The following is a 15093-nucleotide window of genomic DNA, read 5'->3' on the forward strand; positions in this document are numbered from 1 at the left end:
CATAGTTTTCATAAATTGCATAGTTCAGAATAGCTATAATTGTACCAGATGGTTGCATTCAGTTAAGTTGGACTAGACTGTAATACAAACCGTTCAGTTTATAAAACTGACTGAAATGAGAGAAAGATTGAGTGTGAGCCTTTGATATTAGATAAAGGTAAACTTTATCAATATTCATTTTATGTCCAGAATTTGAATATCGCAAAATATTTTTAAAAATTGCAATAATATCGTATCGTGCGTTAAGTATTGTGATAATATTGTATTGTGAGTTGTATGGTGATTCCCACCTCTAATGATTAAGCCGATAAATCCTACTCATAAAAAAAATTGGGCAAGGCTCCAAATGCTATTTAAATAAACTACTTTTGTAGTATTTTTTTTAAATAAACAACCATTATTATTACTTACTAAGATGTTATGGTTGCACTATGTTTTACCTTGGAAAGAGGAACTTTAAGAATTAAGGCCTTTTTTCAGATTTCTTTTTCAACTATATGATAATAATGATGCATGCAGCACCTGTATACAGTCATTAACATGATCACACAGACACACATGCTAATCTAGAAATAAAAAGGTCAAACTTAAACATCATACACCAAATCAATATTCATTAACTATCACCAATAGCGTATGTATAGTAATGAAAAATAACAAAGTAATGTAAAGCCTTGTTTCAAATAGTCTACAGCCCGTATTAACAACACCTCTGCATGTACAAAGATGCACCGCTGTTGTTCAAATCAAATGTCTAAATTCTTAACTCCAGCCACATCGCTACAGAACAACAGCAGTGTGTTGTGACTATTAGGGTCACTTCATCAGCTGTCCCTGCGTGACATGAATGCACACTGTGAAATGGCCCGTCTAGACTTGACGTCACATCACTGTCCACACATGTAGACACACACACACACACACACACACACACACTGGAGGTGCCCTTCCCACCTAATCCTCATACCTGGCACAGTAGCTAATGTGTGTCAGACTGAAGATAAGTACAAAAAAATGATGCAGTTTTGCTGCAGTGTTGTTGTCCACTGAATAAATGAACAGTATCAATCTCTTCATGCTTCCATCCTAGAATTAAAAAGGCACAGTTCTCTCTGGGTATTTATTTATTTAACGCCTGATTATAATTTCTAATTAGTCCTGAGAGGGTAATACAGCATGGCATACTGATGACACTGATTGACTGTGTCACTATTTAAATAAAAAGCTAAGACAGAGCAGAAGATTATTTGGATTTTGTCGCCTCTGAGAGCAGACAGACTCTGCAGTGAGATCACACTTTTGCTCTTTTTCCATGCACATTTATCTTAATTTACAAATAACTTGTTCGGAGGTGGAATCCAAATTATTCAGATTCATCTTCTCCAGGTTAGAGTTAAATCAGGCTTGGATGTGTTTATTTTGTCCTTTTATCCTGTCATACTCTTCTCTCAGCAAAGTTTTGTCAATCCTGCAGAGAAGTGGAAATTACGAAGTTATTTACAAGCTAAATACACTGACTGGCACGACAGACAAGCCTTGTCTGATACGAGCAGGGTGTTTTATCAAGGCCAGACAATGTGTCTAAATCAATAAGGGAAGCTTGACAGGAGTAAAACAAAGTAAGGCATTGTTTTGGGGAGTTTTTTGGTCTTTTTTTCTTGAAAGCATCTAACAGCACAACACAGACACAATTTTAAAGATCAGAAGGTATGGTAGGCAGAAGGAAAAGACAAAAATCAGAGTTAAGGATGAAAAGGAGAACAAATTAAAATAAGTCAGTAACAAATGCATGACTCAGACAAACATATCGCCCCGCCTGGTAACATCCATCAGGGCATGCCTTCCCAAAGGTTGATTTGTGTCTTTAGTCTATAGGACATTTTGTAGATATGATAATCTGGTCCAGTGCACTCAAAGCACGGCGATTTAAAAATGCATAACCAGACTTATGCGGCATCTACACAGAATCTACAGCGTGAGCAGCACATTGCCAGGATAGATCGGCTCCAGAGCCCCATGCTACGTGTAGAAAGAGTTCAGACACAGCACTGAACTGTAGGTCACATGCAGTTCACATGCTATAGTTCGGGTGTCAAGTAAAATACAAGCTAATTATGCTTTAAGTACGGATTTACTGGCTTAGTATAGCTCAATATAACAACATGCTTATGTGCAGTACTCCATAAACAAAGAAAAAATAAAGACAACACTGTGCTGCCTGAAGGCACAGATAGCTTGCATAGGTGGAACGCAAGAGCAGAGTTCACCACGCAAAACAACACACGTACATTATGACCTCTGCCTTCTCTGTAGTGGAGGCTAAGCTAAAGCACAAACAACAGCCCAAACAAATAAGCGTAGCTCATTTGTTTTCTGCATATTTTGATACTATCCCCTGGTGACAATACACAGATCCACCATGTAGGTGGATCTAGTTGTGCATGACCAATGCACAACCATTCCAGTCCTTTTATATTTTTATAGCAAACTCCAAGTACAACACCATATGATCAAAATTACAGGGTCACCTATACATATGCTCCTAGAGGACCTGTTTGGCGATAGAAACCCATGTCATGAAGTTCCCAGTACACAGCTTTTGTGCTGATGTGAATGGCAGAGAAGGTTTTAACTCAGCAGTTACTGGGTCTCAGCAGAGTCTTGGTGACTTTTTCACACAATGCACCTCAGCACTCAGTGAGACTGCACTCTAACTTTACATGGTCGGACTTATTTGGTTCATAAGCGCTTTTATCTTGCAGTAACACTTATAGTTAATTGTTGAATATCTATGTAGGAAAAGCTTTCACAAACTGACTTGTTGCTGGTTGGTTTCCTTTTGCTGTACCATGCTCGAATTTATGCCAGATCTAGAAATTTTCCTAGAAATTACCCAATGAAAGTGATTGTGCGTGCAAATGTCAGAATCAGCTGCATGGAATATCTTTAACCTGATTGTTGGGGGTTTTTGTGTAATTGTAGGGTCTTTACCTTTCAATATAAAAGGACCACGAGGTGAACGTTGTTGTGATTTGGCACTATAGAAATAAAGAAAAACAAAACTGATGCAAAACATCTCCTGCTCCTTGCTACACGTGACAAAGGACAATTTCTGATAATGTCAAGTTTGTATTCTCCTCATATGTTCACGAGTTCAACTTATGAAAGATTTTGCTGTGTGCCAGAAATGTTGACCTTAACATACTCCCATATGCCCGCTTCCAGTTCAGCTGAAACTACCTTTGTCTCCCAGATGTAAAAGGTTGAGCAATAATGAGACTTACAAAACCAAGGAAATGAAGAACAGTACATAAAAAAATAAAATGCTTGAATGCTTGAGCTTTTGTGAGGAAGTTTTATGTGACTTTGTGTCTTTTAAATGGTTTGTGTGCTCTACTCAAACAAACAAATACTGACAAACAGGTCATCTGACCTAGGGCACATACGTCACCTAAATACGCAAAACTAGCTTTACCTTTCTGACTGTTAAGCGTCAGTACCTCACTGATCTTCAATAGGCTTTCCGGTGGCATGGGAAGGAAATACACGGGAAGTGCTTCACATCCTGACACTTCTCAACAAGAGCGTCTTCTCTTGCCTTAGTCAGGGCTGAGTAAAGAGAACAAGCCACAGAGGCATTGTGTAAAACAAGGGTTTCGGGGTCAGGAACACTGATGTCTGTGCGTCACATCTTGTATCATTTTTCTGCATCATTGATGCAGTGCAAAATAACATAAAACTAAAGCAGGCATGTTTGCTTGTTTTAAAGCCATAGGGAAAGGGGAGGAATAAAAGAATACTGACAGAAGTGGGAAGTGTTGAGTAAGTTTCAAACTGTGCAGAACAAGCCTGCCATAATCAGAAGACACTCTGAGGGTCTCTGCATGAAAACTGACCAGTGGAAAATTATGCAAGAACACAAACTCTTCCAATTATATATTTGCGTCATATACAACTGGAAGAAAAGGTGGATGCCTGTGCAGGGAAAACATAATGGCTGCAAATCAACACCTTTTCTCACACACAATATCCAATATCCTCAAAAAAAAAAAAAAAAAAAAAAAAAAAAAAAAGAAGGAGGTAGTTAGTAGAGGCATCAAAACATGTGCTTGTTTTCACCGTCTCCAATACATCCATATCGGATGGCAACATAAATCACTCAACTGCCTGTGCTCTGTGTATTTACAAGGAAAGGAGCAGGGGAGTAAGTGTTCAGGCAGGAGGGCTAAGAGAAAGAGAGAACAGATTTCATCACGCTTTTCTGTGGTGGCAGCCTATACTAACGTCTCTAAATCAAGTGTGTCATCCGTGGGACCAGTGTTTTTCCAACCACAATCATGTTACCACTCTTACCACCAGACTGGCTTTGACCCAATCCAGAAAAACCTCTTTTGGGGGGGAAAAAAAAACCAAAAAAAAAAAAAAAAAAAAAAACCCAAAGCCGTCCGGCCAAAATTGGGAACCCCCCCCGTGGGGGGCCCCCCCCAGTGCCTCTTTTTGCATTTGTGTGAGTGTGTGTGCTTCATCTTTTCAGACGCCTAAGTTGGGTGATCCTTGAAAATATGCACTGCACCTGTCATGCACAGGAAACTGAAATTACAAAACAATCTATTCCTTTTATTTCTCAAGGCTCTCTTTAAGGACTTCGATTGCATTAGCTCTGTTTATTTATCCCATCCTCCACCTCAGGTTTCCTCATCTCAACTTAATAGCTTCCTCGAGGGTTGTACATTTCCAGGAATAATACGGTGCACGTTGTTCAGCATTGGAAATTTAAAACACACCAACAAACAAACACACTAACACATCTGACATCTATACACACACACGCCTGTGTCTGAAAGATGTCATGCTACAGGACACAAAAAGAAACATTTTTCCCCATTCTTGATGTTTGTGCCCGCTTGTGTAAATTTCAATTGAAGAGATGGGGTGAATACAGATTAAAGACAGACAAACCATTAAACTATATATCTAACAGGTCACATATGGACTTTTGTATACCTGTGCAACATATGAGTGCTTTGTAATTGAGGAACAAAATATTCCAATGATGTCATTGGAAAAAGAAGCTGGTCATAGTTTGGTGGGTAAACAGATCATAAAGTACGGATTTCAAAAAAGAAAACATTCATTATGGCACAATAACCGTTGCCCACTTTATATTGTAAGGTAAAGACCCTACAGTAATACAAAGAAAACAGAAAATCCCAATAATCACATGATGCAGTTACTGTTACAGGGGCCAGTTAACCTGTTAATGTCTACGATGGCCCACAGCATTTCATTGCTGGGTCACTCCGTTTCATCTAATACAGACGTTACAAACTTGAATTCCTGCATTTACTTCTTACCTCCAAGTTCTTTTACATTCAAGATGGCATTTGGAAACGGTACTGCTTTGATGCTGAAACCTGAGAGGAAAGAAAACAATGAAAATCCATCATTGTAATCACCTAAAAAAAATAATTGTACTTCCCTCCATGTCAGTGTGTGTGTGTCCAGCACATGCTAGGAGTGATGAGAGTCAGCTTTTAGGAATGCTGGCTCCATTTACTTTTCAATAGTGAGAAAGTGGATTTTTTTTTTCTTTAAAGAAAGAAAGAAAAAAAAGGAAAGAAAAAGAAATCAATTTTATCATTAGGTTTCCCCGGGATATTTGGTGTACCTTTTCCAAACCAGCTGGTGAACACACACAGGACTGACAACATATTTGTGTTATAAACATGAAAGAAAAACACTTTGTGTGGTCCAGTTTTAGAAAAACAGAAAAACAAGAAGAGCTAAACAGAAAAGTGTTTTGTTCTATGTTGGGGTTAGCGGAGGATACAACTAAGTACGATCGTGTATTATGTGGTTTGTTTATGCGGCTGCGTACGGGAAATAGTGGAGAAACCCACTAAAGGGCAAACTTAATGTTGCTCAAACTATGCTAACTTGTCTTGGTGGGAATTCATTTCCTGACAACATTTACAAATAGGAGGAGAGATTTGAAAGCAGATTATGATTTTACAAGCATCTAAATTAATCACTATGTACATTACAACAGTGCAAAATTATAAAGCAGGAAGTAAGAATATTAGCAGGAGAGTTCCCCCTTTATTGGCCTTCCTGTTCTTCCCTCTGTACATTTGGCAGATGGACAGTGCTGACAGCTAAATCTGCTTTCAGAGATGAACACTAATTTTCTAATTTATCTATTAAGGCTTACTCATCAGCAGGCGCAGAGAGCTATTCACTCACCTAACACACCCCCTGACACAGAAAAATGCAAACTAACTGTTACAGGCAGCACATTTGGGAATTACGTTATATTTAGCTTCTCCTGGAAAAAGAGTAAATCTAAAGTGGGACTTCTGCAACAGCTCAACACTGCTGCTGTCAAAGCCCGCGAAGGAGACAGGAATGTCAGGGTTCTTGAGGGATTGCATATATGGAAAGCAGAGTGCTGACTACCACAAGAATGATGTGCAAACCCTGAAAACTCCTTCTATTCTGGACATAACACCAGCCTGCCACTTGATTGAAGAAGAAAAAAACACAAGTATTGGCAGGTGACATCCTGACATCTATTCTGGCACAAACACTGGGACTGGAAAAAGTCCTTCCTCTATTGGAAAACTAATACCTGGATAGTACTATCTATCTGTTTCAAGAACATGATGTCCTTCAGATTCAAATCACAAAGGACTAAAAAGGAGAAAGATTGCAAGAACACATGTGAGCGAAGGGAGATAGGTACAACAGCAGAGGGTGCATGCTTAATTTTTTATGCCTTCTTTTCCACTGATCCATGTCTTATAAGCACATACCTGTTGTAGGAACTATGCCATCAGTGCTCTCACTACAGAGGCGTGAGAGCAAGCTGGTCTTTCCAGCACCTGTCAGGCCAATGCACACCACATCATACTCTGGTCTCGGCGGTGGGGGTCCTTTACAGCACAGTGCCCGAAAACACTAAAACAAAGCATACAAAGCAATGAATGCATTGGAAAACAATTCTACGCGACGGGGGGGGGGGATAGGGAAATGGAGGGAGGACCGCTATAATTCTGCATTTGCAATCAAAACAATTCTTAGGATAAATTCTTGCCTCCATAACTCTGCATGACAACTCTCACAGGCATTTCTGTCTTCATACGGCAAAACAAAAATTCACACCTCGTGAAAAAACAGGCCGAGTATAGGATACACGTGCAGCTGATGTACAAGGAGCAAAAAGTATACAAATGATTGAGCAGAAAGCTTAATAAAAATAAAAAAAAAAATAAAAAAAAAAGAATGCACCATGACAAAGAATGATACTACCATGATTTCTACATGTAGGATCTAATTTAATCATGCCACATAGAGAAAATGTCATTGACAAACTATATTCAATCGGGGGTTAGATGCATGCATCCAAGTGCTGGTCCAACACGTTTTTGTCTGCATGTAAACCTTGTCTGATTGGGCCCTTATGGCAGCCAGAGGCAGACCTGTCACTCCATGAATCACGGCCTGGGACTGAGGGCCTGCTGTGAGACATTAAGGGGCAAATGCAGTGTGAACCGTGAATGAGAACTTTAAACTTGTGTGGGGAGATCAGTATCCAAAACTAAAAAGAGATCTCTTTTATTAGCAAGACAGGAACCAGTCTGGACATGGCAGGACAGACACACACACACGCGCACACACACACAGTCTCCTACCCATCTACGATATCACATTTCAAGTACAAGAACATCAACACAAGATTTCCTACTGCTCATGTCAAAGGACGACCCTCCTCAACACACTGTTGCTGCGCTCAGAGACTTTAACAAGAAGTAAAAACATGCGCAAGTCTACATGAACTGCTGCACATCTGTGTGCACGCTGTCCAGGTGTGCCATCAGAAAAAGAATACCTCGGTGGGCAGAAGCAGTTAAACTAATGAGAGGATAAACAAATATTCATCATCAGTTTTCAAGTAGGTCTGTATATTCCGGCTTTAAGTCGTTGTAAAAGACTTTTTATCTCAAGTTAAAAGAATCAAATGAACATCCAATAAAAGAGCAATTTTACAAGATGCATCCATTGCCACTTTTAAATTGGAGGAGAACAAAACAAAGTGCTTCAGCCTCAGTTCATCTACAGAGCCCAAGACATCAATGACTACCGGGGTCAGTTTTCAGAGTCATGCCAAAACAGGACTGCCATTTGATGGAGATGTGGGGAATCTGCTTCAGCAGAACCAGACGTTGGCTGAGCAACCCGAGCCCCCCCGACTCCTTGGTGAACCCACCAGTCTGTTCAAACAGGAAACATTCTCCTTTTCCAGAAAAACTGTAAGATCAGAAACACACGCGTGTCAGATGGAAGAGCACATGTACAAGCTTGGTTTGATTGGGTTATTTTCTTCTCTTCTCTGAAGCCACATGTACAGGTTTCTGTACAAGGTGAAAACTACCCCAGCTGTCAGCCAAGAGGACTGACAGCTGATGTTTAAAAAGAAGGGTTGAGGTAAGTGAAGATGGAAGAACTCAACCAGGTACAAATAGATATTGAGCTGAATAACTTGAGTGTTCCGAGCCCTATGAAATAATTGCTAAACCAGGAGTAAACATTGTTTTTAAAAAGGCATTGAATCAGGGTGCTGCCCCATTGCGGGAGCAGAATGAGAGGACTACTCCCACCAGAGAGTTGTGATTTCACAACAGTTACTAAAGGAGCATCCAGGCCCTGACCCTGGGGTCCCCATGTACACAGTGGCCCCTGTGAGAGAGAGATGGCAGCTCCCACCTCTGGCCCTCTTTGACAGGTCAAGATTGACGAGGAGAGCTTGCTCAAAAGGCTCACAGGAGAAAAATAAATATATCGGTAGGCCTTTGCCTACTTCGAGACATGCCCCTCCCCGTCAACCACATACTCAATGTGTCACTGAGACCAAGAGCACAATCACAGAGATTGTCCAATGATGAGTATTTCCATAAATCTCCAAGCTATTTATACACACAGCTGAAATTGAGTTTTTAGTTGTATTTGACCCATACAGTAACCTGTACTTTGATATAGGAAAACATCTACGGAAACTCATGAAAAATAAAACCTATGAGGCCACTTGTCAATCCTGCCAAAAGACTCTGGGAATGACAAGCATTTTATATAGACTCTATTGATTAGTTGCCTCTTATAGAATTGGACATGTTCTAGTTGTGCTTTCCTGAAAGACCTGCCTAGACATTACCTCACTGTTGTTGTGAAAGTTGATTAGCTAGGCTTTATGTAAATGAGAATCATATCACAGAAGATGTAGCCAGGCTGCATTTTCTCCTCAAGAGAAAGATGCATGACAGGAAAAAATGGAAAAAGAAACACCACGCTCCCCAGGCCTCCAATTTTAAAAAGATGCCAAGACTTTTAATGGGTGACACAATTAGGCCTCCTGGCAGCAGAGCATAGCTCAAGTAGACACTGAGCTTATTAGCATTTAGCCTCATCTAAATAATGGGGGGGGTTCCCATATCAAGAGTTTAAAAGGACAATGATGTATGAAAACTGCTGCAGTTCTTTTTCCTCCCAATGTTTTACTTCACATAATGCTCAAAGCCACACCACATGGTATAGCGAGAACTCCAACAATGTCTCCACAGACCCTCCTGACCTCAAGTTTGTTCATTTGCATATGGTTAACACATGATATATACATGGATTTAGGGACTGAAAAAGATCAAGGCAAAGGGTCCCACTGACTAAAGGATTCAAATAGACTTAAAAGAAAAAAAAAAAAGAAAAGAAAAGGAAAAACAACTAATAAATGAAAACATTTTTGTCAGTGACACATAAACTATCATGGTGTAAATTCACCTGACGTGGTTGGATGGAAAAAGAGCCAGGCTCTTTTTAGAAAATACTTTGTATTTTTAGAGGTAATAAATGTGGGATAGAGGGAAGCCGCTATACCCACAGAAGACTAGTTCACGTTTCACTCTCGTACTCTCTTGCTACTGTCGAGACACCACAGGACCGGAAAATAGGCAGTGGCATGACAGCATGTTCCAAATTGAGGCTCCCAACAAGCTTTCAGTTTGTATGGACAAGCTTTGATCTTGTTGAAGTTATTAAATTAAACTTTAGTGTTGTCAAAGGAGACACAGAGAACATAGAAATCAAATATGCCAGCTTGGAAACGCTGATTTCATACCTAATCTGTTCAACCGGATCTTTGGAAACGGTAACATAACAAGTACGGTTTCTGCATATTGCTAAAACATCTCAACAGGTGTGCAGCGTCAACCAATTCTGCTACAGAAATACTCATGACAGCTACATAAATACTAGGGGTGGGGGGAAAAAAAAATCGATACTGTGTAGTATCGTGATATTTTGTTTGCTAATAATGTATCGATACAGGGACAGCAGAAATCGATATTTTGTTACAAAAAAAGTTTTTGTAACAAAACTCTGACTTCAGAGCATGTTGATCAGCTCCTTTTTCTGAGCAAGAATCCTGACATTCCTTCACTGTCCAAATGTGTTTAACTGTTTTTTTTGGCAGCAATAAACATGACAGTTTACTTATTTTAATTTAAGACATGTTTTATTTTAATTAAGTTTAAAACTTTTTTATTTAATGTAAAATTATATTTTGTTTTAATTTACTTTCAAATTCTTCAGTTGCTGAATGGGCTGCATAGTTTTCATCAATTGCATAGTTCAGAATAGCTATAATTGTACCAGATGGTTGCATTCAGTTAAGTTGGACTAGACTGTAATACAAACCGTTCAGTTTGTCAACAATAAAACTGACTGAAATGAGAGACTGAGTGCGAGACTTTGATATTAGATAAAATGAATATTGATAAAGTTTACCTTTATGTACAGAATCTGAATATCACAAAATATTTTAAAAAATTGCAATAATATCGTATCGTGCATTAAGTATTGTGATAATATCGTATTGTGGGATGTATGGTGATTCCCACCTCTAATAAATACTACCCAGTAATGGTTACAAATCTTTCTGGATCCTTACGATCTTTAATTCTTAATATTTTTTATCAGGATGGTTGGCTAACATTACCCAAACTTAACTAAAACTGACAAATGTTTTTCCAGAAAAGTTCAGACACAATATTATTCTGCAGAAATACAGTAAGAGATGAAACTTCAACTTCAGCAACTGAGTAACTGTAAATGTTTATCCAGTGTTTAGTGTTTTTGAAAAAAAATAATAATAATAAAGACAGTTTGGGGAGACAAAAGAACGAAAATTCTGTAAACCTTTGGAAATAAGGTGATAAAATAAGAAATAAGATTGAATTATAGGGAGTAAGTGCCAGATGACTGAGTCAACTGCCCTCACCACATTATATATTTTGCAGCAAAAAAAAAAAAAAAAGTGTCTGAAAAAGCAGCAAATTATACATGAAGAAAATCTGTCAAGCTGATGCATAAGTGCCCTTTTTAGCCCCTGTCCTGCCCATTAAGCATGTAAAACACCATGTTGAAAGGTAGATTACTCATCAGTGAGTAAGTCGGAACTATTTGCACTCATCACAGTCATGGTGCTAATGAGTATAATAATGCCCGCTTAAAAACTGCTGTATCACATTTAGCCTTTGGTATTCCAGAGCACACAGACATACCAAGAAGTAACTGCAGCCTCTCCCTTGGCTGCAAACACATAAGCTGCACATACTGACTTCCGGTACAACAGAAGGGACAGGATAGAAGAGAGGAGGAGGAGGGAAAAAAAACAAACAGAAAGGACACCCAAGACACTGGCCTCAGTAGTCATGCCCACTGCAGACAGACAGACAAAGAGTACGGGCAAGCAGGTTTTTTTTCTTTTTTCTTTCCTCCAGACTAAGTGTCGGGACAACACTTGCGTGCAGGGCTCACTCCTGACCTTTGGAAATGACAGTCCTTTATATGGGTGTCCCCATGGAGGAGCAGTGCTAACAGCTATGTGTGTAATAACACACCAACTACAGTCATAACACAGGCCTGCAGTGGAGAGGAGAGGCAGGCTGTGAGGTATGAAGGTAGTGTAGGGCGAAGCAGGGAGGTGGAGAGGGTGTGCAGGCAAAATGGGAGTGGTGGTGGGTGGATGGCTGCATTCATTCATCCTCATTCATCTTCTCCCCCCTTCAGTTGTTGTTATTTGCCACTTTGAAGCTGGATGGGGGGTGAACAGTGGGACACAGTGTGGTTCAGTACAGTGAGGGTAGGGGGTGTGTGGGGCGCACTGCATGCCATTCTCGTTAAGGGGCGAGAGAGACGTGCTAGACACACAAGGCTACTCAATGGACTCTTCCCATGCTAGGTTACTGCAGACTGTTGTTACTCCAAAATCACAGATTGCTTCAGGCCCGGGTCTGCACCACCACACACCAAACCATGCTCCACCCTTTATTTTGCTTCATAACATAGCACATATTTCTGACCATTAATTGGGCATGCTTAAGTGTTACTGGCATTTTTCTAACCACACATGCCTCTCATAGCAGTGGATTTTCTTCCACTGGTGCAGACAAGATGCTACCAGCATTATGCCTATGAGCACAAGCACGAACGACTGTTTTCTTATACCTTAATTACAAGTAAAAACAAATGCCATGTGGATTTGGCAGTGAGAACTCTGATATGCTTTCAACTGTAGCTACAGGTGATGAAATACAAGATTTACTGCACTTCAAAAATGATGGCCAGTTAAGGACACTAAACAGGTGCCATTCATTATCCCGCATCAGAAATAGATCCCTGAACACACACACACACACACACACACACACACACACACACACACACACACACACACACACACCCGCGCGCGCCCACACACACACACACACCCAGAGAAAGAGTACACTGGAACATTTGGGGGATAACGCATCGCTCCCGTTCCATGTGCCTCGACAATACACATCCAGTTGTGTGGAATGTTTTTGATGCAGGGCATGCTGAATATGTCTACTGTTGACTTCAACAGCTTAAAACAAAATATCTCAGAAGGCTGCTGAACTGAAATGACAGACATAGAGCAATAAGAAGATGACCCTGTCTGCGCCAGCTCAACATCCCGTCTGGTGAAGTAGACCGTGTCTTACTTAAGTCGACAAAACAACCCACAACCCATTATGCCTGCTTGTCTCTGTGTTTACGGGGAGGTCTTGTTTTAAAGCTGATTTGCTTGTCACCGTTTTGCAGGCACATCATCCCTTTATTCGAAAGCAACATCCACTCTCTTTCTCTCACTTTCTCCGTCTCTCTCCCCTATCACCCCCGCTACCCAATTCATTCATCCCACTTCTGTCTGTCTGGCCCTCGTTTCAGAGCTCAAACACTATTGCCCTGACGCTAAGGTGTCTGGACAAGGAGACAAGCTAGAACACACACACACACACACACACACACACACAGAAAGAGTGAAGTTAGAGCGCCCCCCAGCTTTTTGCTGGAACATACCACATCTTTTACACTGCAAAGGAATGGGCAAAGCTTTGCTCCAACTCATTTAATGTAACTTAAGTAACAAGAAATGGCTCTAAAACCTTCATGTATCAAATTTCCACCAATTCTGAGAATCACGTTCATGGCAGCAAACACAGAAAGAGAAAAACAAATTGGTGCTGCCTGCCACTATCGAACAGAAGTGAAATCCCTTCATTAATTTGGCTAAACAAGTTAACGTGACAGACTCTTTGGAACCTTGAATCCAGTTTTAAAACAACCAAGATATGTCTAGACTATAAATCTCAACTTCGAAAAACAAACTGAAGCATCTACTTGCTTCCCCCCCCACTTCACTTCCCCTTTTCAGTAAGCAGCTCCAATGTTAGCCTTCTCCTATCTGGCCTGACATGGTAGCTTGTGACCCTGCCTGGATGAGGAGAAGGCCAGATCAAAGGCAGAGGAGCAGCCTTGGAAAAACACTTGGGCTGAGAATGGACGGGATATCTGTCAGGAAGCCTTTCCCACTGGGCTCACTAGTGCTAGAGCCCAGGGATCAGGTTACCACCCAAAAACACCGACATGAAAGAGGGGGAGACGCTAATCCGCATACATGGGGCTCTCTGTCTGTCCTCCAGTTGCACTCCACCACCAATAATGTATCCCTTCGTCCCCTCTGCTCCTTACCCTCTAAAATCTCCACAGCTCAGTATCTCTGAGTCACCGCCAAACCACACCAATTTAACTTACCCATACACCCCCCGGGCTTCTCTACACCACCACTTCTCCCTGCTTCAACACCCCGAAAACACTCAAGCTTCATCACAGAGGATTAACAGGAAACCCTGACACACCCTTTTGTTGAGGAGACAGAGGGGGGCTTGGGTGGTTTGCCACCCCGAGAGGGTCTTTTTTTTATCCACTGGGGTTCCTGATCCAGTTAGAGAAGGAGACGTGAGGACTTCATGTCTCAGCCTTCTTACTAACATCAATGACATGCACACACAAGAACTTCCACAACTCCAAGCTGTATAGACGAGGCCTGCTGGTGGCTATCAGTTTTCCAGTAGCAATGAGCAGGGACTAAGAAAAGAAGGATGCAGTGAGAAAAGAGGCTGGGGCAGGGAGGGAGCATTTGTAGGAGTGTGTGGGATAAAGGGAGTGTTCAAAATGAGGATGGCATACATGTGTATGTGTGTGGCAGGGAGTGGGGGGTGGGTGTCAGTGCTGTAAATCTTGATGTCACTGACAGGAAGACTGTTGCAGGACCATTACCATAAATCTGACAAACGCTAAGTTGATGGGAGGCTGTATCTGTCTGGTCAGGGACCAGTCTAGACGGTCCTATTGAGGGGTCCTACAGCGTAGCCCTGTTTGTTTCCAGCACCATCTGGATGTGGCAGTAAGTACCCGCTGCTGTGGTTCACATATGCAAACAAACACAAAGTATACAATGTGCACCATTCCCATAGCCATTGCAAAGGCCCTGATCTTTGTATCTCAAACAATAACCACAATTTATTTGTGTAGTGTACTGACAGAAATTCTAGAACAACAGGTTACACACAGTATCAAAGTAATATCAAAGTTCTGTGGTCAACTTTCTTGTATAATTATTGCATTAAAATGTTACTGTGAACTTCTGTGGATGATAAATTGGTAGCTAACTATTCAATG

At 40.8% G+C, this 15093-nt stretch overlaps 1 protein-coding gene across 4 annotated transcripts in view; it reads right to left on the reverse strand.

The window, feature by feature from the left end:
* Positions 1–15093, reverse strand: part of LOC102309290 (ADP-ribosylation factor-like protein 15) — a 97542-nt gene that overhangs the window by 51893 nt on the left and 30556 nt on the right. For all 4 annotated transcript variants that reach the window (XM_005924448.3, XM_005924456.3, XM_042220732.1 and 1 more), the window contains 2 exons: positions 6813–6957; positions 5355–5414 (listed from right to left, as the gene is read on the reverse strand). In XM_005924448.3, coding sequence (XP_005924510.1) covers positions 5355–5414; positions 6813–6957 — 205 coding nt within the window. The remainder of the gene's footprint in view (positions 1–5354; positions 5415–6812; positions 6958–15093) is intronic.

Source organism: Haplochromis burtoni, unplaced genomic scaffold (assembly GCF_018398535.1).
Source record: "Haplochromis burtoni strain Fernald_Lab_line unplaced genomic scaffold, NCSU_Asbu1 Contig_54, whole genome shotgun sequence".
NCBI classification, from domain to species: domain Eukaryota; kingdom Metazoa; phylum Chordata; class Actinopteri; order Cichliformes; family Cichlidae; genus Haplochromis; species Haplochromis burtoni.